At 36.9% G+C, this 23,991-nt stretch overlaps 1 protein-coding gene across 1 annotated transcript in view; it reads left to right on the forward strand.

Annotated features, from left to right (window-relative positions):
• The window catches only part of HHIPL1 (HHIP like 1), a 661,343-nt gene extending 639,624 nt beyond the window's left edge, over positions 1 to 21,719 (forward strand). The window contains exons 8-9 of the mRNA XM_044074611.1: positions 16,972 to 17,054; positions 20,501 to 21,719. Of these exons, the coding sequence (XP_043930546.1) occupies positions 16,972 to 17,054; positions 20,501 to 21,150 (733 nt within the window). The 3' untranslated portion in view covers positions 21,151 to 21,719. The remainder of the gene's footprint in view (positions 1 to 16,971; positions 17,055 to 20,500) is intronic.
• The last annotated feature ends 2,272 nt before the right edge of the window (positions 21,720 to 23,991 follow it).

Genomic DNA, 23,991 nt, shown 5'->3' on the forward strand with positions numbered 1-23,991 from the left:
TCCAGTTTTTCAAGTGTCTGTGTTCCTTCTTCTATACATAATTCTTTATACATAAAACCTTCATTTAACCATTCATTCAAAATCTTTAAAAATATATGCTTTTTTGCCAATCCCTTAAATCTTTATAAATTTCATATCCTATTCCATCTGTTTCTGCAGCCAAATAGATATTAATTTGTCCCAATACTTTATTTAGCTCATTTAAAGAAATCTTATTTCCAACTCTTTATTCTCTTTTTCTGTTAACTTTTTATGTTTCATGTTTTATTCACTAGCTTCTTTTTTTCTTTAAGCATTTGTTGTACATATTGTATTACACTTTTCTTAATCTTTTCCTGCGTTCTTTCTATTTCTCCTTTTACATGTTTTATTTCTCTCATCACACAACCATCTTCTTTTACTAATCTGCTTAAGTAACTCGATACTTCTTCTCTTTTTCCTTATAAAAATCTTTGCTTATATAACAATTCTTGCATTTTTTCTTGAGTTCTTTCATATAATTTTTTTTGTCAAAGTACTTTCTATCATTATGTTCTAAATCTTCCAATGCATCATTATATGTTCTTAATATTTTTCTTTCTCTGCCCTTTTCACATCATATTGCCACTGTAAAAAACTTTTTTTTATATTTTTCCTGAAATGTCATCCACCAGTCAGACCATTTTTTATAAAATGTTACCATAGTAATATCTTTTCACAACTGTATTACTAACCTCTTTCTTTTTTTCATTCCATACTTTTCACTTATTTTTATTCCTTAGCCTATTTTTAAATATTACTTATTTTGCAAGATGATCAGAAAAACATGTTTCAACTACCTCCCATTCTTCTAAAACTAAACCTTCAAATACTATAAATCCTCCAATGCATCATTGTATGTTCTTTATATTTTTCTTTCTCTACCTTTTTCACATCATATAGCCACTGTAAAAAACTTTTTTTATATTTTTCCTGAAATGTCATCCACCATTCAGACTAATTTTTATAAAATGTTCTCATAGTAATATCTTTTCATAACTGTATTATTAACCTCTTTCTTTCTTTTTTCATTCCATACTTTTCACTTTTTATTCCTTAGCCTATTTTTAAATATTACTTTTTGCAAGATGATCAGAAAATCATGTTTCAACTACCTCCCATTCTTCTAAAACTAAACCTTCAAATACTATAAAATAATCTGTTTCCGTTCTACACATACCACTTTTGTAAGTGTATGAATTTTTGTCCCAAAGTTTTAACTTATCATATCTGATGATTTCTAACATTTTTCTTATATCATTTCCTTTTTTTTATGCTTGCCTCTTAAATCGCAATTAAAGTTTGCTATTATTGTAATATTCATATTTATCACTTCATAGTGTAAAATCTGATGAAATAAACTTCCTCTTTCTTTATTATTAGTATAAGCATATAATGTTATAAAATCTACAATGGTTAACCTCTCCATTTTTGCTAAAGTTACAGCTAATATATTTACTGTATTTCTACAGAATATGGCTATTCCAGAACATCTTTCATTTCCCAAACTCAAGATTGTCTTTCCTCCCCATAGTTTCTCTGGTTGTAATCTTTCTTCATTTGTTAAAAATCGTGTGTCTTCTATTATAATTACATCTACATTACACATGTTATATCATTTCAAAATCCATGTTCTTCTTACTGTATTCTGAATACTATTCACATTTATAGAAAGCACTCTAAAATTTTCATTTTTCCTTTTATGCATGGTTTCATAAGTTCATAGCTAGTTATCGGGTTAGCTTTCTATCCCTTCCAAAGGTGAGAATCAAACATTGTCCCTTGTGTCTGTGAGTTAAACACCTTAACCATTACACCAACCCCCAATCATTAGTTGCATATATTTTCTTTTAAATCCATTTTCTTTCTTTTTTCTTTTATACTTTTCCCTTTAAATTTCCTTTTTTTGTCTTTTACCCTTTTATCAATATAATTCTTTGTTTTTGCTTTAACTACCTCCCAATTTATGTCTTCTTCATCACTTATTTCAGAACTTTCATCTATGTCTTCTTTATCATTTTTTCTCATCTAATTTTTCTTTTATTTCAACTACTTCTAAAATTTCCTCTTTGCTAATTTTCTTCTCTTTCTTTTTCCTTACTGCTATTTTCATTTTTGAAATCCATCCCTACATTACATTTATAACATTTCAATTCATTTTTTTACATCTTGTCCGATTTCCCCGTAAATGCAACATTTTCTTTTGTCACAGTTACTTATCAAATATTCTTTTCCACAAAAAAAAAAAAAAAACATATTTTAGGTTGTCTCTGATTCTCTTCCACCGTTATCATGTTTAGTATATTTATATATTTTTATTTCTATTGTTAACACAGTATTACAATCCCAGCCACCAGTACATAAACCCCTTTTGTCATAAATGTTTGCAATGTCCAGTACTTTTGCATATAAAGTTTTCAAATGTCCTTTCAAAATCTCTCTTTCTATCTCTGTTCAAAATTGTAATTGCATTTTTCTCTTTTGTTCCCTGTTAAATGCTTTTATCACATAAAAATTCCAAGGGTTGCAATCTTTCTTTTCTTCATATTCTCCAAGAAAAAGTTTCATTGAAAAAAATGTCTCAAATATAATGTCACAAAATGTCTCTTTGTTAATAAGAATAAATGCTCTTACATCTTGTGCATTTACACCCAGAGGAGCTATTAAATTATCCTACAATTCATACCTGTCCATTTCTTTGAGTTCTTTAGTTTGAATCCTTCCCATTTATATCCATTTTTCATTTTCTTCTGCCTTCTTCTCTGCTACTCAACTTTTTTCTTCTTTTACTTTCTCTATACATGTTTTCTTTTTAATCTCACCACCAGGGCTGGTGTTAGCATTTTGCGGCCCCCAGCAAAATGTCAAGTTGGGGGCCCCTAGGCACTCCTAATCTATATATCATCCTGTCAGTGCATCCTCCTAAGCAACTTTTTAGTTCACGCTGCAAACTTTTAGGAGTAGTAAGTACAGATTGAACTGTAGCTACAATGCTCTTACAGTACAACAGGCCTATTTATCACACTATGTTCGCCCATCTCACAGAGGGACATTCACATTTACTGGCATTTAGTTGCAACAGTGATACATTACAACTATTCTATGTACAGGTCTGGACTTAGATGAAATGGCACCCTAAGCCTAGTGTTTCAGCCCCACCACACACACACACACACACACACACACACACACACACACACACACACACACACACCCTCCAGTCTTCCCCTCTATTTCCCCCCATTTTGGGCTCCCTATACCATGCACATTACTTTTTTCCCTCGTTCTCACATTATGTCTTACTCTTCAGCCTTTTCAAGAAGCCAAACATGTCTATATGCTCTGAAGTGCATTTTAAAGTTATTTTTTTTCCTTTTTTTTTTTTACATGGCATTTTCATCCAATAATAACTTGAAAAGAAATTAAGATTAACGTAAGAAATTCAATGTTGCCGCTCAGCCTTAGTTTTCCTTGCATTGTTTCAACACACCTTTCCTGATCAAGACAGCACAGTAATAACCATATATGAAATAATTCAGATAAGCCAAGGCCCAAGAAACCATAAGGTTATAGATGTTCTGGGGTATATTTTAGAACATTTTTCCCAGCCTTTTAATCCAATGGTGTCCTAAACAGAAACCACGAATAAGATAAGAATTTCAGTCTTATTTTTTTTCTTTCAAGGAAAACATAAGTTGTGCCTAAGGCTTAATGTTCAAAGATGACAGAATAGTAGCTCACAATAAACTTTCAAGCCAGTTGTTGTCAGGATACATAGGTCCTATCTGAAAATGCTGCCTGTCTTCCTAACCCCCCAAAAAAAGACAGTCACTGCCTATGCATCCCTCTGGTGTTAGACTGGGATGAAAGTACAAGTATTTCAAGTGACTGCTGACATACATATACATAGCATGCCTCCTCACTCCTCACCCCTTACTGTCAAAGGCAGCTACTTGCACACATGCCTGATGTGAAAGTGAAAAAATAATGATTACAATAATTTATTCTACCTTGTTGCTCCTTGACAGTGTGCTGCCCCTACACAAGCTATAGCAACCTTCTTTGTATACCTCTGAGGTCTGAGAGAAAAGTAAAAGAAACAATGACCACGCTGTCCTCAGCCCAAACAAAAACTGTAATGACTTCATATGCACACCTCTATGGTTTGAATGTGATGAAAATTAAAGAAGTAATAACCTTACAATCCCCCCATATAGCCTACAGCAGCTTTCTGTACAGACAAATTTGAGCAAGGCTGGTTTTAGAATGGGTATAGTTGAGAGCAGAGACCATTAATAGCTTTATCCTAACAGGGTCAGGCTAGTTCAAGTTAAAGAGCGTAATCAGAAAACTAATACATTTTTTTCTTATTTTTCCCCAACCAACAACAGCTTTTGTGGGGCCCCCACACAGTCAAGGATGATTAAGGGAGCCCCCTATATCAATTTATACAGCCTGGTGAGAGGGGGCCCCCAGTCTCCTTGAAGATCGAAGTATCTGAATGTTCTGTGGTGTATCTTATGCATTACTTTTGAAATATAATTACTTATTAGCTACATTTTTTACTGATACCCAGAAGACTGATGTGTGTTTTGGCATTACTGGGTGCATACACAGGTAGAATCAGTGATATTTTTTCACAGACACACACACACACACACACACACACACACACACACACACACACACACACACACACACACACACACACTCACACACACACACACACACACACACACACACACACACACACACAAACAAGCCATAGCAATGCTAGTTTTGTACTTATTTCAGCAAATAGCAATACATTGTGCAACACTAGTACTGCCACACCAGATCAATGAATGTTGTTTAGCAGTCACCAAAAAGCAGCAGGGGTAAATCACTTTTATTTACCTCATTGAGGAATAATGCATACCTGTCACTGTCTCTGATTTCACAGACCTTCCTCGATTTTGCTATATCCTTCGTAAAGTTTGATGTGCTGGTAAATCATTCAGGATTACAGTCAATAAATCCAGATATCAGAGTTTTATGCCTCCTACTGTCCAAAAAAATGGACAAATGCACATTGATGCAAAGGGTGTTATTCTATTCTTTTTAGGTGAATTAGAGTAATATTTAAAACATGTTCCTGATTTTGAGCCTTTATTTGGCTATTATTTTTGGTATTGTACTAAATTCGTCAGCAAGAAGTTGACTATCTGGTCTTCTACTAGTATTTATAAGAATCCATAAAGATCAGAAGCATCAGCTCTTCTTAAAATCCAATGTTTACCCTGAGATCAGTCTCTCTGGGCTGTGGATCTTTTTACTGCTTAACACGCTTATGTTCATTACCTTTATCCTAACAATGTCATATCACTGCCCTGTGGTTAAATAGCATAATCAGGAAATGAATACATTTGTTCCCTCATTTTCCCCAAACAGCAGTAAATTTTTGAAGTCCCCACACAGTCATAGGTTCATAGATATGTACTAGGCTAATGGCCCTGGGGCCTTTACAAGCCTTACCCAAAGAAACTGCCCAGGCACAGTGCCACCCAATGTTAGTTCACAGTGCCCCTATCTAACAGGGCAATTGGAATGATCCCTGGAGTGAACTTTCTGTTACCCATCCACTTGTCACGATTTCTCTTGAAGAGTGCCAGTGAGGTGCTCTGTTTGACATGAATGGGAAGCTTATAACAGAGTATGGGCAGTCTTTGGGAGATGGACCTGTCCCTCCAGCATGTTCTGTTAATTGTGGCAATGAGGTTGTGATCTCTGCAGCATGTGGTGTGGGGGGATTGGGATTTCTTTACGTGTAGCATTTCAAGTAGGTTGGGTTGGACATGGCTTTGTAAGTCAAGCAGGGATGACCTCTAAGTAGAAGATAAGAGTGAGAACAGCTGAAGTTTCTTGAATCTGTCCATGTAGGCCAAGTGTTTAAGGCCACAATCCTTTTTGTTTGGTACGTTTGTGGCCTCTCCAGCTGTTGTAGGTGTCTGGTCAGGTACATGCAAAATGGGGCATTATATTCGATGACTGGTCTAATGAGGGATGAGTAGAGAGGGATGATGATCTCTTTCTTCCTGGATGTGAAACCTTTGGTTATTAAGATGTGCCATGTAGAAGGACTTTCTGACCACAGTGGCAATGTGGTGGTCAAAGGTGAGGTGGCTGTCAACTTGGGTGCCCAGATCTCTTATGGCCCCTTCAGTGTTCAGTGGGGTCCGATCAACATGGTAATTCATAGGAACTGAGTTTTTTCCAAAGGGTATGATAACGCATTTTGTGGCATTAAGATTCAGGCCATGGTTCTGACACCAGTCATTGGTCTAAAGAGAGACCCTTTTGTAGGATGTCTGCATCACTTGGGGAGTTGATAATGACTCCTAGCTTGCAGTCATCAGTGAACTTGGTCAGCCAAAGTCCTTCTGTATTGGCCTGGACTTCTGGGAGGTAGATGCCAAACAGGAGATGGCCCAGGACCGAGCCCTGTGGGACTCCACTCATGACTGGTTGACAATCTGACTTGGAATCCACAACTTTCACTCTGTGGGTCCTGTCTGTGAGCCAATTTGCAACCCACCTAGTGATGTAAGGACTGATGCCTAGTTTGGTGAGTTTATCAATGATACCTGAGTGGGGAATGGTATCAAAGGCCTTGGCCAGGTCAAGGTAGGCTGTATGCACTGCCTTACTCTCATCCACAGCATTGGTGACTGCCTCGAAGAAGTCAACCAGGTTCAGCAGGCAGGATCTCCCCTTGACAAAGCCAAATTGTGCGGGGTCAAGAGTTTGCAGATTGTCTATATCTTTGTTAAGCAGATCCATGATGATGAGCTCCATAGCTTTGCATACCAGACTCATCAGGCTAATGGGGAGATTGTTCACAGGGTCTGTAGATGCTGCCCTTTGTACACACAACCAATCCGGGTCTCAGCCCGGCAGCTTTGGTGACTCTAGATAAACTCAGGCCGATCGCTTGTCCTCGTGGTGGCAACATGGCATTCGAATGTCTGCCCTTAAAGGGCCCCCTTGCAACCACAGGTATTGCAGATACCTAAAGCTGACAGTGTTGTCAGTTTTAGTGAAAGAATGCTCACCAGCAGGATTTAACTAAGCCAGGGGCACTATGTCAGTGGTAAAATATTTAATGGAATTGTGAAGCTTATTACTTGATAAAACACTGTTACTATAACCAGAGATATCTTTGAATTTTAAAGATAATATAAAAAGAGTGATTACCCACCTGCTTTATTAAATATACGAGAATGCTGTACTAGCTTTTGTTAGTTTTTACAGACATGTTACAAAATAACAAGGTAAGTTAACTTGCTGTAGTTGGGGCCCCCTAGGAACAGGGGGCCCCCAGTGATCACAGGGTTCGCTGGTGCCTAAAGCCGGCAATGCTCCCCGCTATTCTTTAAGATTGTCTTTGCATCCTCCTTTTGTATTTTCTGAATAATGTTCCCCAGGAAACATGTCCTTTATTTTTTGCCTCACTCTCACCACCATTTCTTTAAGCAAATCATCTTGCAGCCCTCCTGACTGGAGGGTTGTAATTATACATCCACCATTTGCTGACTCATCTCTATCCAACAGATTTCTTTGAAACAATTCCTCAAAATCCTGCACACATTCTCTGGTCTTGATATTTGCTTTCTCCATTTTATTCACCACTCCATTATCTCCTTCTCTATTCATCTACCTCCCTATTTCTCTGGGCCGCCTTGGAACCTGGAATGGAAACAGGAAGTGGTCCATCAAATGTGTCCCACAACAGTGACAAGTAGGTGTTCTTTACTGAGTATCACAAATGGTACACATTATTTACATGTTATACATTGTTTACAGTTATTTACATTTTCATCTACTATATAATACAATCCCATATACCTTAATTATTTCCCCCACCCTTAATTCCACAACCAAAAATGTATTTTCTTCAAAATTTCAGACAATGCCTATTTCCCATTAAATTTAATTTCATTCATTCTTTTATTTCATATTGGCCACTAAACATAAAACAGTTTTTTATCAATTGCTTTCACCTTTATTGTTTTTTTGTTGCCATAGTACCCATAGTCTATCATATTCATGTTTATATCTTCACCACTTTTGAAACCTTTGAATGTCTTATCTTCATACTTTTCCCCATAACTCTTTCACTCTTGAACAGTTCAGACAAAAACATGTTCCATTGTTTCATCGTCCCTGCAATAGTTACATACCCTTTCTTGTATTCTTTTGTAAGTCATATTGGCATTAACAATTTACCTATTGTCAGTCTCCACATAAAATCATTACATTCATAGATTTTTACACCATGCAAGTCTTATCTTAATCACATTTCTGTGTTCATTTCCTAAATCCTTCTATGGGTGTATGTTATAATATTCATTCATTATATCTGAATACCATTCTTTTCTGTTTTTTCCTCCATTTTTTATATTAAATCTCATAAAAAGATTTTATTCTGAAACTTTTTTATATCTTCATGTACAGAATCTTTGCATCTTTTTCCTAAACATATTCTTTCCCAGAAATTCTTATATTTATCTTTCACTACAACATTTATTAAATTCTGTGTTTCTTCTAAGCCTATTAAAACTTTATAAATATTCAGTGAAGCTGCATGAGCAATTAGGTTAATTAATCCTAGTTCTCCCTCTTCAACTTACAAAATCCCTCTTCTATCTGAATTTAGTCTGTATCCCTATATATATATATATATATATATATATATATATATATATATATATATAAGAATACAATAAATAATAGCTCTTTTTCATACTTAAGACAGTATCATACAAACACCTGCTAAATAAGCAATTTTATCCAAAAGAACAGAATTTATTAAGTACACATTTTTCTTATATGACAATGTATATGACTTCCAAAAGTACATATTTCTCTTAATTTCTGTATTATTTTCCCATTGTTTTTCTCTGTGCCTATTTGCCCAACATCTCATCCCTAATATATTATAACCTTGTCATTAAACTGAATCCCTTCTATGTTATCAGTTGACCCAATTCCACTGCTTTTGTCTTTGTAAATAATCCAAGCATTTGTAAATACGGATTTAATTTCTGATTCCTTCCTTATTCCTCATAATTAAAGCTATATCACCTGCATAAGTTAGAATTATTGGAATCATTATGCCTTCTGTTATTTTATATCTTGCCACTTTCAACATTCGGTTCATTTTACTAACAACTGTGTTGATAACTAATGCAAATAAAATGCTACTTGCTGGACATCCCTGCCTTAATATGCATAAGGGCTCTTCTATTTTTATGTTTTTTCTTAACCATGCATTTAATATCACTCTCACATTATTATTCTCATGCACTGATATACGTATGTTTATTATTATATAATCTCTTAATATAGTCCATAAAATATCATATTGTATTCTATGAAATGTTTTACTTACATTTCTACCAGGCTGGATAGAGTACAATGTTAATAGTAAAGTTGTATTCTCTCAGACCTGGTGCAGATGCCCTCTCATTTGTTTGGTCCTTTCTGCAGTGGCTTTTGATTTTACTTACATCTCCTACAATAACTTTAGTTTCCAAACCTTTTTTATAGCATCATCTATTACCTCTCTCAATATCCATAGTACCTTTCTTACCAAAAATGATATCATCAATTAACTTATCTACATTATTTCCTAATCTCTTCCCTGGTATTCTTATAAGTATCTTATAATCTGTATTATTCAACACTATCGGTCTCTAATTTATTATATCCTCTTTTTCCTCCCCTTTTCCATATAAATTACATAACCCCTGTACATATTTCTCTTTCTACTGTTCTTCGTTCTAAGCATCCATTTAATACTTCCACAAAATACACCTTTTGCCATTCTTTCATGTTATAATACATGTGCTACTCAATAATATTAATTCCCAGGCTTTTTCCATATTAAATTCCTTTAAAATTTCATAAAATTTTCCTGCACTTATATATTTTTTCCATATTCCTATTATCCACTTTACATAATTTCTTAACTTTCCATTTCTGCCTTTCTTTTATATCCTTCTTTTTAAATATGTTTTCTATGTAATTCCTTATTAATTCAAATATTATTTCTTGTGTATCCACTCTCTCCTCTACATTACTCTTCATTATTCTTCAAAACCCTTATTATTCTCTCATGTTCTTTTATAATCTTATTTAAGTATGGAGCAACCTGTTCTTTTTCCCATGTAAAAAGATATTTGCTTATATAGCATTTTTAATCTTTTCCCGATTCATTTCATATATTTTTTCTCCTTTTCATAAAAGGTTATCCTATTTATCTTATTTTCTAAGTCTTTAAACAGTTCCTGACTCAGTTGCCTATATTTTATTTATTTTTATTGTATTTTGCATTTGCTAACCGGGAAAGTCCGACTGGATTTTGGTCCATTTTCAGCGGAGGCCCGGGGAGAAAAGCTCCATAGATACATGCATACAGACAGTGTGACTCTGACAATTACATACTTTTGTACAAGAACAGTTACATACTGTGACACTTATATACTTTATGCAGAAACTTTTGCAGAAAGCTATTCCGGTTATGCCAGAATATGTAACAGGTTTGAGAATTATGAACTTTTATGCACGAACATAGTAATTTTAGTTGTACATAGATCTGTAAGTTCTCTTGTAGTTCAGGAGTACACTGACTAATCAAACATCTTAATCAGTTCAGGTACAAGAGCTATGGTTATGATCGTTTCAACATTAGGCCAAGTTTTAAGAGATGCATAGTAAATATGGAAGGGGTCAGTCAGGGTTTGTACAGGGGCATAGCCAATGTATTTCTAAGTGTTTTTTAAGGGCTGTTTTAAATTGAGTTAAAGAGGGGACTGCATTGAGTTCAGCAGGAAGTAAGTTCCAGATTTTTCCAACAGAGTTGGGAAATAGAGAGACACCATCTAAGTTGTTGGCTTTAACAGTTTGAGCTAGCATTCTATTAGAGGAGCTGAGAGTTTTTAGGTTGCTGTATGGGATGATGATATTTTTAAGTATGGGTGTAATTTCTGATTGATAGAGAATTCTGTGTGCAACTATTAATTGATTATATTGAATTTGACAGGGTAGTTCTAGCCAGCCTAGAACTTGAAAGTTCAGACAATGGTGTTGTCTATATTGTGTACCTGTGGCAAATCTGGCAATGCTATTGTAGCAGCTAGTGAGTTTATTTAGGTCAGATTTACTTAGCTTTGTAAGAATAGGAGAGGCATATAGCAGGGTTGAAAGTAAATGAGTTCAGGCAATTACAGTCCTAGCAGATGGGATAAGTAATTGTTTAATCCTATATAAAGAGCCAAGTTTCTTATTTACTGTCTTAATAGTTTGGTCAGTGTGAGCATCGAACTTGAGATTGTTGTCGATTAATACACCTAGTAGCTTGGTAGTAGGTTTTGGGGAAATTATGGTTCCATTGTTGGATTTTATGGTAAGTGATGGCAAAGGAACTTTACGAGTTGGGGTGAAGAGTAACAGCTTTGTTTTACTTGGATTTAGTAGGAGACACCAGTGAGTGAGCCAGTTTTCCACCTTATTAAAAGTGCTTTGTGATAAATTCTATAAATCTGTTGGAGAGGTAGTAGAGCAGATATGGGTAGAGTCATCTGCATACTGACTACAAGTTGCGTTTGGGACGACTGTATTTAAGTCATTAATGAAAATGGAGAAAAGGAGCGGACCTAATATGGACCCCTGAGGGCCTCCAAGGGTGATTGGTAATAGAGTGGGTAGATTCCCCTTCCATAATACAGCTTGTTGTCTACCACTTAGATAGGACAGAAACCAGAGAATTGCTTAGCTATCTAGTGCAAGTGTTTTTAGTGTACATAGCAATAGCTGGTGGTTTACCATGTTGAGCACCTTGGAAAGGTCTAAGAAAAGGGCAGAGGAGAGCTTGCTGTTATTACAGCTTTGATTTATTGTATGAGAGAAGGAAAGGAGGGCTGAGGTCGTACTATGGTATGGTCTGAAACCATGCTGAGTGGAGGCTAGAAGATTGTTTGCATTGAGATAGGGTAGGAGTTGTTTATGGATACATTTTTCCATAATTTATGCCAAGGGTGACAGTATGGCTATGGGTCTATAGTTTGAAAATTCAGTGGAAGTACCCCCTTTATTAAGAGGAATAATGTGGGAGATCTTCCATATGTAGGGAATATAGGCTTCAACAATAATTCTATTGATTAGTATTGAAATGGGGTATGATAATTCATCTGCAGCTTTTTGAAGATACTCTGCTGGGAGTATGTCAGCCGATAGGGTGGTTGGCTTTAGTTTCTTAATTAGTGACTTGATAAGTGATGGTACTGTTTGAAAGCTGAAGGACAGATGTGATTTGGGTGTGGGGTCAATAGTACTTGGGCTATTGGGGACTAGGTTGTTGGTGAGGGATTAAATAGTTTCTGTGAAGAAGGCATTAAAGGTGTTATCCACATTTTCTGGAGGTTTTTGGAGGGTAGTCAAGGGGGTTGGGTAGTGGAATGTCCTGGGTGTAGGAGGTTATTCAAAGTAGACCAGAATTTCAGTGGCAGATTTTGGTGTTTCTGTTGCAGGTGACACTAATGGCTGTTTTTTGTCTAGTGTAATGGACTTCTTTGTATCATTCCTAAGTTGTTTGTATAAAAGTTGGTCTTTTGTGGATTTGGTGGTCCTCCATGAGGCCCAGGCTTTATTCCTTTTTATGATTTTTTTTGTCTGGTATCTTTGATAGCCATGGTGCTACTTTTTTATTTGTTCTAATTGTTCAAGTAGGACTGTGGTTGTCAAGGATAGCAAGAAACTTAGAGTTAAAGTAAGCAACTGCGTCATCTAGCAGGAGCTGCATTAGTTGAGACCAGTCACATGATCTGAACTCACTTTGGAATTAGTTTGATTAAAGTTCTTGTTGCTCCTTATAATTTTGAAGGTGGGTAGCTGAGGGATGTCATTTTTTTGCCTGAGTATATAGGTGAGGTAGTGATCACTTATATCCTCGGGTTGGGTGCCTGTTTTATACATGTGGGGGTGGTTATTGAGAATCCAGTCTAGAATAGTTTCTTTGTTATGGGGCTTACTGATTCTGGTGGGGGAGGATATGACCTGGGCAAAGTTATACAAATTTAAATGGGTGGTAGGGGAGTCTGAGGAACAGGTGTTCCAGTCGATGTTAAAGTCCCCGAGCACTATGGTTTCTTGTGGGCAATTTATGGATAGCCATTGGAGGATGTCCTCTAGGGTATTTGTGTTGTTATCTGGAGGAATATAAATGCAAACAATATTCATAAATTTATGTTTGTTAATTTGTAGTTTTGTAATAAGTATTTCTGCATTATTAGTTTGGGGAGCATGTGGAGGACTAGATATGGTTACATCTAGTGTGGATTCATATATTACAGCTGCTCCTCCTCCCTTTCTAGAGGTGCAGTCTAGTCTTAATATATTATAGCCTGGGGGTATGACCTCATTGTCAGTAGTACTAGGTGTGAACCAGGTTTAAGTTAGGCAAAGTATAGCAGGGGAGTGTATGGCCAGGAGGGCATGCACATAATGGATTTTATTATTTAAGCTTCTTATATTTTAGTTTTTCTTTCCTATTCCACATTACCTGACAGTCCAAAAAACACTTTTTATAGTTTTCTTTAAAACGAATCCACCAGTTCATCCAGTTTTCATAAAACATTCTCATATTTATACGATATTTTCATAATTGGTTGATCGCTTTTTTATCTTCCTCATCTAAGTCTTTTTTATTAAGTATTTTAATTCCTTTACCTATTCTTATGTATCATTTTTTTGTAAACTAAAATCTGAGAGCTGTAGCTCTCTGTGCAGGTAGGGTATAAACTGCAGCAACTGTTTGCTACATTTGTAGCAAGCAGTTTGCTTCAATTTATAAGAAGATTTGTCTTTTTTATTTGTTCTTCGGTAAAAGAGTTTGTTGAGAGGGAGTGTGGATCTGTAATAAGTCAATGGCTAGACTGGCTTAATACAGATACAATAAAGTGCTTTTATTTTGATCTTCACCTGAAGAGTTGAGGGGGTGGGGTGCTGGTTCATGGTACCGGCACAGGGCTTCTGCTTACTCGGATGACTTAAAAAGGTCCCATGACTAGGAAGAAAAATTTTCTGAATAAGACACAAGAGGACCATACGTTTCTGTTAGCAAACCACAATCAAACTAAACGAAAGGTTGAAAAAAGGAAAAAGCTAAAAAAACTTGAAAAGGTAAAGCTGATCCCTCTGCCCAATTGAAACATGAACAAGCATTTAATGGAACACTAATATTTGGTGCTGGTAGAACCCATCAGTATACATCTCCGAGAATTCTTCACTGTTTAGATATCAGTTATCTCTGAAAACAGTTGACATTAACTAAAAACTTCTGTGTCCATCAAAGTGCCTATCCCTCTCTGACACTAGTATTCAGAAGAAGATTCACTGAGAACTCAGACCATTTCTTGGATGACCAGTTTGTGTTCCTTAAACAACAAAAACTAAATCTGGTAAGGCCACTGCACTGTTGTTGATGGTAAATTCTGGAGTAGGCTCTTCTAGAAATTTGTAAACGTCCAAGAAGAAAGCTTTCAAGATTGCACTAAAAACATCTACAAACTCAGTGGAATTGTAAATGTGGCATTCCTCAATGCTTGCTCAGTATACTTTTTATCAGTACGTGGCTCTCCTTTTAACATTCATTTGAAACTGTCTGCTCTTTTTCGTTGCTCTCTTCCTTACTTAACTGATATACCCACTTCATTTACTTCTGATGTCTGCGTTAATATGGATAGTGAGTTGTATGGTCAATACCTGATGGTGATTCCACCATTTATAGGGCGTTCTGTTCACCGATAACAGAAATCTGGACAACTTTGCAGTGAAGTCTTGTACACACACCTGCAAGAATGTAGACAGTAAGACAAAACTGAGTGGTGCACAAGAACATAACTCATCTGAATCTCCTGAATCGTCAAGAAAAAAATATCATTAAATAAAGATATATTGGGTTTGTTTGCTTAGATGTTAGTGCATTCACTGCATTACTTTAGACCCTAACTTTCTTTTGTTCCATGATATCTGTTTTTGTTATGTAACACCTGGCTGTTTGCATCATGCAGTTTTTTTTGTTTTCTGTATTTTAGCAATTGTATATTTTACTTATTTGTATTAACTGAGAAAAATAACTATGTTTATGTTATGAACTGGAGCTTTTCTCTCTGGAACTCCACTGAAGCTGGGTTTTCCAGCAAGACTATCACTCTGATCAAACATAGTAAACAAATAAATTAATGAATGAATTACTCAATACATAGCTATTTTTGAACATTTCATGTGGCCATAACCGTTGTATTTAGTACCCTGTTAATCTATTAATGCATGTGAAAAACTAGATTTTAAAGGTAAGCATATACATCCCTGCACCAGCTTAGTGTTGGCATTCCTCAACTACGTGGGCCACATGTCGAATTACTGAAAGATGTTGTGGACCACAGCCAAAGGATTTTTGCCTCTTATTGTCGGGCAGCATTTACTAGTGTGGTTCTAAAAGTCTCCTTTTCTGACCTGCATTTGACTTTTGAGATCCTTATACATGTTAGGTCTCTTGCAGGATGGGTTATTAAAACATTTGATATACTATTTTACACTTATCGTAAGGATACTTCCTCAGTATGATCACTTATAGTGGAAAGTATTACCTCTACATGCTTATAGTTTTGAATTGGTGATGTTCTTCACCCTTTATTGTTCTGGTACTGCTCAGTGAGCAGTAACCAGCTTCACTTGTTCTGCTGTGGTGAAATGTAATTCTCTTGAAGATCTTCTGCTGTGATAAGTATAACTCCACATTCTAATGCCATTTTTCTTTTTAAATAACTGCTTCTTCATCTTTTTTCATCTAAGTGCTTTTCTCTGAGAGCTGAAATACTGACAAATATGTAGAAACACGTATACAGGAAGTAAGAGCCATGGTGCTTCATACATCATGGACAGAAATTCAAATGCTTTTAATGGTACAAAAGCCTTATAAGCAATTTAGACTCCAGACCAGCAATAGTAACAACAGTACAGCCTTCAGCAAGGTGTTAGTGGTGCGATATGTATCAAAGTTGCTTTTAGTAACCAAAAAAGTTGCGAAAACGCTAATTGTATTTTTAACAATAAACCTGCGTTAAGATTACTAGTTTGTGCTTTGGGCTTTTCATCGATCTGGAACGTATTAATTCAAAGTTGCTTTTAGTGCAGATGGCTGTGGGTTCTGTTCCCACACTAGGTAAATGTATTGATGACACTCCAGCGCAGCATAAGGGGTGGCTGCTGCACTCCTGAGCATGCCATCCTTCAGATAAGACATTAAACTCAGGCCCCATCTGCTTGAGTTGTTGGCAGCTTAGGTGGATGTAAAAGATCCAATGTCACCTGTCATATAGAGTAGGGGAAGTTCCCTGACACCCTGGCCAAATTTCCCTTTGTAGTATAAATATCTGTGTGGAGCCTGCATATCCTCCTTGTGTTCGAGTGGGTTTTCTTCCCACATTCTAAAGACATGCAGTAGGTGGATTGGACACTCTAAATTATAGGTGTGTGTAGTGTGGAAGACTTCATAGGTAGTACTAGGCTAACTGCCCTTTTGGGCTATTTTAAGCCTAGCCAATTACCCCACATGAGACTCAAACCCTGCCCATTGTGTTTGCATGCAAACATCTTAACCATTATGCCAACCACAGGGCTAGCCAACCAGCAGTGTAAACCTTGGCTCTAGATGATTGTCACTGTTGAAGTGACACCCCTACCCCATGTGTAAAAATGGGAAAAAGGGGGTTGTGGATGGATAGTAAATACAGCACCACCTATACTACACAAGTAATTTTTAATTTCTTTTACAGTGAACATCTGACAGTCTAAATTTGTATTAACTCTGATACACTGACATTGACTGCTGCATTTGTTCTGTATTACTAGGAGAGCACCACCTGGAAAATGTCGGTACTATCCTTTACCTGTAAAAGTAAAAGGCAGAGTAAAAGAGTTCATTCCCAAGGAGAGTAAGTATATCAATGCTCAATTCTCTTTGTGCCATTACTTACATATTTTTCTCAGACTGTTTTGTAAACAATTGTCTTTGTCGACAAAGGATGTAGTGCAGTTAGTAAGCTTCTTGGAATATGTTTCACTGAGAATATATATACCTTCAATTCCTAACTGGAATGGTGACTGCAATGAAGTGTGTACCGTAAACTGTGTTTGTTAGTTCTTTAGGCTTATACACCTGGTTGATCTAATCAGACCCTTTTCAGCTATAACTTCCTAGCTGATGTTAAGTTACATAAATTTGATAGCACTGTAATATGCCACAAGTCTTTGTTAAGCCCAGTCATGTGTAATTAGATGCTCTTATTTTATAACATTAAGCTAATGTAACATAATACATCCATTTTACCAAACCTTTCAATCATTCAAAAACACCTCCTAACTACAGATTTCCTGTTCTAAGGATCTATGACCTCAAAGTTATTTAGGTTTAGTTGAGCTTATGAGGAAATGTCTGATGTCAGCATGTCAAGTTACCCCATTTAGATAGGTTTTCCTAAATGAAATATTCAGGAGAAAATCTAATCAATCTTATTTTAGAAAGTCTGATTTCCAGCATCTGTAGTGGGCCCATCACCCACATCTTTTGTCTCTTTAATCCATGTAATGAGTTAACTATCTTTTAGAAGTTCACCTAATAATCACATAACTTTTTTCAGATGCTCGTGTAATATCCTGAGTTTAGTCGGCCATGTAGATGCAGTGGTTAGCGTTGTTGCCAAACAGCAAGAGGTTCTTCGGTTTAATTCTCGTTTGGGGTGCCTTCTGTGCAGAGTCTGCATGTCCTCCCTGAGGTTGAGTGAGCTCTAAAGACATGCAAGTAGGTGCATATGTGTGTGTGCCTTCTGTGAAGGTTGGGTGCCAGGCTGGATACTCGACACAGTAAAATCTCCACTGCTAGTCAATCTGCAGACCTGTGATCTGCTGTGGTGACCCCTAACCAGGAAAAGCTGAAAGACATTGCCTGCAATATACTGATTTTGTAAGGTAGATGACTTTGCTTCCTTATTTTTTATTTTATCTACACTTTGTTGACTGAGTTGGTTCCACTAGGCCAATGGCCTCTATTTAAGTAGAAACCTGAGGTGGTGTTCATAAAATTAGGTTAAAATAATGCACCTGATTTAGTATTGGACTCAATTAAACTTTTATAAATATGATGGCTGAGATTCATAAAACAATCAAACCTAGCCCAATAATTTTAATCTAATCATGTGATAGGTATAACAGATTTCGTTGTTGTCAGCAAGTGGAAGCACATTCTATGGCTATGTCTGCCTCTGCTATAGATATACAAAAAGCCTTTAAATGTATGAAGGAAGATGTGCATAATTTACAGACACTGCCATGGCTGGTGGAGTGTCTGGCAGAGACAAGTAGAAAAATCTGAAGTGCAGATCTTTTCACCTGCCATTCCACCAAGAGTAGTTGCCCCTATAACCTGTCATTGCTTGAAACCACATCCAGTCCCTATATAAATTGCTAATGTTTGAATATTCACCTTCCCCCATCTATATTCACTTGAAGTCTTGTATCTAACCCTCCCCACCACCACCAAAGCTTATGAAAGGGCTGATGTCCAATACCTGCTTGATGTTCCTCTCATATTATTGGCAGTGGATATCCACTGATGTCACCATCCCTACATCTCTTTTTTGTCAGTGATCTGAGTCCCCAAGCCTTCCCTTTACACATATTGGCAGGGACTGGATCAGTCCCCTACTCCAACACTTCTCATTTCCTTACTCTTTTAGAGGATGATCGGGGTACCTTTCTTTTCATAGGTTCATAGGTGTGTACTAGGCTAATAGCCCTGGGGCCTTTACAAGCCTAGCCATAGGATTACACTGGCATCATGCCACCTGACCTTAGTTCCCAGTGTCTCTGTCAAGTAGAGCCACTGGAGTTATCCCCGGGGTGAATTTTCTATTTCCCATCCACTCATTGAGATTTCCCTTGAAGAGGGTCAGTGAGGTGCTCTGCTTGACATGTATGGGAAGTCTATTCCATAGCATGGGCAGTCTCTGGGTTATGAACCTGTCCCTCTCAGTTTGCAATCATCTGCAAGCTTGGTCAGCAGAGGCCCTTGATGTTAGCCTTCATGTTTGAGAAGTAGATGTCAAAAGGAGCAGACCCAGCACAGAGCCATGAGAGACTCAACTAGTGACCTGCCTCTATGTGGAGGTGGTCTTCCCTATTATAATTTCCTGGGTCCTACTTGAGATCCAGGTGGTTGTATGACATGTAACAAAGGGGTTTCTGTGTAATTTTGTGAGCTTATTCACAATACCTATTGTATCAAATGCCTTGACCGGGTCAAGCTAGGCAGTATGCACTGTTTTTCCCTCATCCATTGCCTTGGTAACCTTCACGAAGAAGAATATCAGGCTGAGTAAACACAATCTGCCCTTGATAAAAACCAACTGGGTTGAATCTAGTGTCTGAAGGCTTCCTATGCTATTATTAATTATTTCCATTGATAGTTGTTTCTATTTTGCATATGAGATTGGCCAGACTTATGGCTCTGTAGCTTCCACGGTTCTTGTGCAAACATGTGTAAACTACTTGCTCTTTGTCAAACTGAGTAAAAGGGAAGCCTGAAGGTAGTTTTATTTGCAAATTCTAGGTGCCTGTGTCTATACAAGGTACTGCTAAAACCTGCTGTGCAGAGCCAATCTTCGTGCCAATGTGACACCTTTATAGAGGCTCAAAACAACCAGTAAACAAGTAAAATTACTACTGGCCAATCACAAGTAGCACAATTTAAGGTTCCTAAGTGATTTACAACACAGTGGTGGTGCTGCGGTAGCGTTGTCGCCTCACAGAAAGACGTTGTCCGGTTTGATTCTCAGCTAGAGTGTCTTCTGTGTGGAGACATGCGTGAATGGGCGTACCTTTGTTAAAGGTTGTGCGTCAGGGCTGGCAACTCAGCACATAGAAATCTACTGCCAATCATTAGCGGACCGGAGTTCCGCTGTGGTGACCCCTAACCAGGAAAAGCCGAAAGACACAACAAAAAAAATTCAACAAGAAAGCCATCTAGTTCACAAAGCAAAAACATGGAGACTGTGGCAGTAGATCTGCTTCTTTAACCAAGGTGTAGGTAATATCAACAAGGGATTTGACTTACTATAATGTGGATGCTAAGACATTGTTAGCAGATGCCAAATGGCCAGATAATTCTCCACTTGTACCATATTCTTTCAAAGATCATCTGACACTTTTACTTTTCACATATTTGAAGTGCTTCTTTTTTGCATATAAGCAAGGGTCTAATTTAGCTTCAAAATTTTTAAAGATAAAGTCAGACATGTTCTAGTGGTTTGGAGATACATTTTAAGCTGCTATTCTTTCTTAATTTATTTGTAGTATAACATTTATTTTGTATTTATTTACACAGAACTTATAGTGGAATCATTGCCAACCAAGCAACCAAAACAGAAAGCAGCTGACAGAGCCGTAGGTGCAGTAACTCAAAAGCCACAGACAACCACCCCAGACTGGTTGAATCAAATTTTGCAAATTCTACAAAATCAGCACACTGGTGAAGAAGCAGTGCTACCATGGCCAACAATAGCAACCACAACAATAGCTACCACAACAACTCGAAAACCTCTAAAGGCTAGAAAGGATAGAAAGAATGGTGAGAAACGACGTAAGAGAAAGAAAAGCAAAACTACACCCATTACACCTCTCCGCAGTACAGCTCAAGTAGGAACATTGCAAGATGGTGCCGTGAGACTGGTTGATAACCAAGGCAGACAAGGACGGGGAAGACTGGAGATCTTTATTCATGGTGAATGGGGTACAGTGTGTGATGACCTATGGAATATAAATGCTGCTACAGTGGTATGCCGTCAGCTTGGTTACTCTAATGTCCTTGGAGCAACCAGGAGAGCAGAGTTTGGGGAAGGAAGTTCTCTACAGATTTTTTTAGATGATGTTGAATGCACTGGAACTGAAAAAACACTCCTAGAGTGTTTCCATGCAGGCATTGGCAAACATAACTGTTCACATAAGGAAGATGCAGGAGTAATATGTGCAGATTAATGAAATACATCAAATAAGGGCTTGTACTATAAAGTGCGCTATGAGATGAATGAAGTAAAAGTAGTAATATGCACTGTTATTAATAAACACTAATTTTGATTTAGTTTCATACCATGGAGCTATGCCTTTACATTAAACATATGTCATTGGTGCCATTTAGTGAATTATTTCAAGGACTTCAGCAAAGCCTTATTTATTGGATTTTTTATATTGCAATGTCTTTTTTTTTTTTTTTTTTACCATAGATTAGATATATCCTGCCAGTGAGATAACAGTCAAAATAATGTCATAGACTTTTTTCTCTTGTATATCCTGGATGTGTTATCTTGTTGAACTTGTCACACAGCACCTCATTCATTAGGGAGAATGCACTTTTCTTGTGTTAAAACACTGGTCGAGTAAATTGTGGGGTTTGACAGAAGTTTGTTTCAAAGCATAAAAACATGCTGATCTAATTTCTACTAGATAAGTAAAATAAATTTTTAAAATGCTGGACATTTTTATAAAAGTAAAACACAGGCAGAAGTTATAAACATGTCGAAAATAAATATTTTAATGTCTTTATAAAATCTGTTGTTCTTTTTAACACATAACACAAAATGACGTTTCCATCTGTGTTAACTGTGTAGAAACCACTGAATGGTGCTGGGGTAGGGGGGCAGACAAGAAAACTGACATGATGAAAACTCAGAAAGTTCAAAAATTGTGAGAAAAATTATTATGATTTTTTTTCATTTAAAATAAAAAAGTACAGGATTTAATGGCCCAGGCAAAATTGCCACTTTAATAGAAGAAGAAAAAATAAGAGTTATCATAAAAAGTTAATTTAACTTACTGTAACATTGCAATGATCAGATTTGTTCAATGATGGTGTCACTGTTGTGATGCCAGAAAGCTCCTTATGTCACAACAGTGGTCTACATGCTCTGTCCGTCTACCATTTTTTAAAATATCTCTTCTTGATCAGTGTCATACTCAGCCAGGCTTCTCTTTATTTTGACCTCTGATTTTTGCAGTTTTATCAGCTCATTTGAATATCTGTTAAAAGCATCTTCCATTTTTTTCCAGCCTTTTCTTATCTGAGTTGATATACTCCTTCAGTGTTTTGTTTATTTTAATCAGCTCTGAGAACATTTGACTTATTTTTTTCCTCTAGATTACTGGAAGCCATGTCTTGCACCAAAGCTGGAGCCTGAACTGCTTTTTGCTGAAGAGCTGCAGGATTCTTCCCAGCCAGTGTTTTCTCCTCACCATTTGTCATTTATTTTCTTTCAGGTTCCCTAAATTTCTTTTTTCATGTATCCAGGCAGTGGACTTATTAAACATTTACTGAAATTTACCCCAAAAGACAATTTCACTGCCTCTCTTTTATGGGTTTCTGTTTTCACACTGGGAGAGCTGAAATTAAGATTGTTACTCAGTGTGCAGCCAACTTGGAAGTCAAGATCACCCTATAAATTGATAAAAATTGCAAACATGATTAAAAAGCACTATAGACTGTATGAGAAGCCCACTTAGGATACCATACAGGGCATCTTATACACCACATACCTAAAGACTGTGTAGCATATTCACAACAGTGAGAGTAAATAGTGCAGAATCTTTAAATGAACTAATAAAGTGTAACAATTGCTTAAATGTAAAATATATGTGTTTTCATGTAGAATTAATTGTGAATGATAAGTGCATTGTATGTAGATGAAATATTTATTTACTTAACATTTGTTTACCGGGAAAGTCCGACTTGGAACGAATGCAATTTTCAGTGGAGGCCTGGGGAGAAACACTTCAGACGCATGTCTTTGTATCGTGAGAAGAAACAGGAGTAAACCCACATGAACACAGGGAGGACATGCATACTCCGCACAGAAGGCACTACAGCTGATAATCAAACCAGAGAACGTCTTGCTGTGAGGCTACAATGCTACCGCTGCAACACTGCGCCATCCAAAATAAATATAAATAAATAAAATTAAGAGATCCATTATAATCAGTGAAGGAGAACAAGAAAATCTCATTCTTGTGTTTTAGCATGGGCTAATTAAAAGGAATTTAAGAGATTTAAGGGGAAATACCTATTAATGAAGCCAAAAATATTCCACATGCATTGCACTTTGACAAGGCTGGGTAAACATATTGGAAAGTAAGTTATTCGGTCCTATTGGCACAATGCTTTTAGAAACAGAAACTCAGCATTGATTTCTAAAGTCCTAAAATGTAGGTGACATGTTACGGCAGACATGTTCTTTGGTAAGAATCCTATAATATTCCAGTATGTGTTCTTTGTGGAGCTACTAGGACAGCTGACCATATCCAAGTCAAGTTTACAGCTTCAAGTGTACTTGTAATATTCCTTAACATAAGCATATGTTAATTTTATAATACCATTTCTTTGGCCTCTCTGCTTGAGAAAAATTGAGCTTCCATCACTATTCACTTGTTCCCCATCACCAGGGTAAGAACAGTCTTGTGGGGCAGGAGTCACACAGGCAGCCATGACGAGTATTTCTCTTTAAGGGCGTAACTCCTTTTCTTTGGTGTGGATGCACAATCTGCATCACTGTTGGAGTGACTATGCCTTCTTAGGCATATGTGCACTTCAGTGCACAGATCATCTAAGGCTACCATTTTCACAGCTTGGCGAGGTGAACTTATCTGACCAGGACCTCCCCAACTACTGTTATCACTTCTAAGGTTTGTGGCATAGAATAGCCTTATTCCACCCCTTTCTTTCAGGACAGGCACACCCGTCTTCTCTGTGTCAGCTCTAGCAGCTCATGCTGAACATAGGCCACTGAGGTCTCTGTCAGGACTTTAGTACTGTATACCAAAACAGATGGA

This window comes from Protopterus annectens, chromosome 6.part0 (assembly GCF_019279795.1).
Source record: "Protopterus annectens isolate FY-2018-M chromosome 6.part0, PAN1.0, whole genome shotgun sequence".
NCBI lineage: Eukaryota > Metazoa > Chordata > Ceratodontiformes > Protopteridae > Protopterus > Protopterus annectens.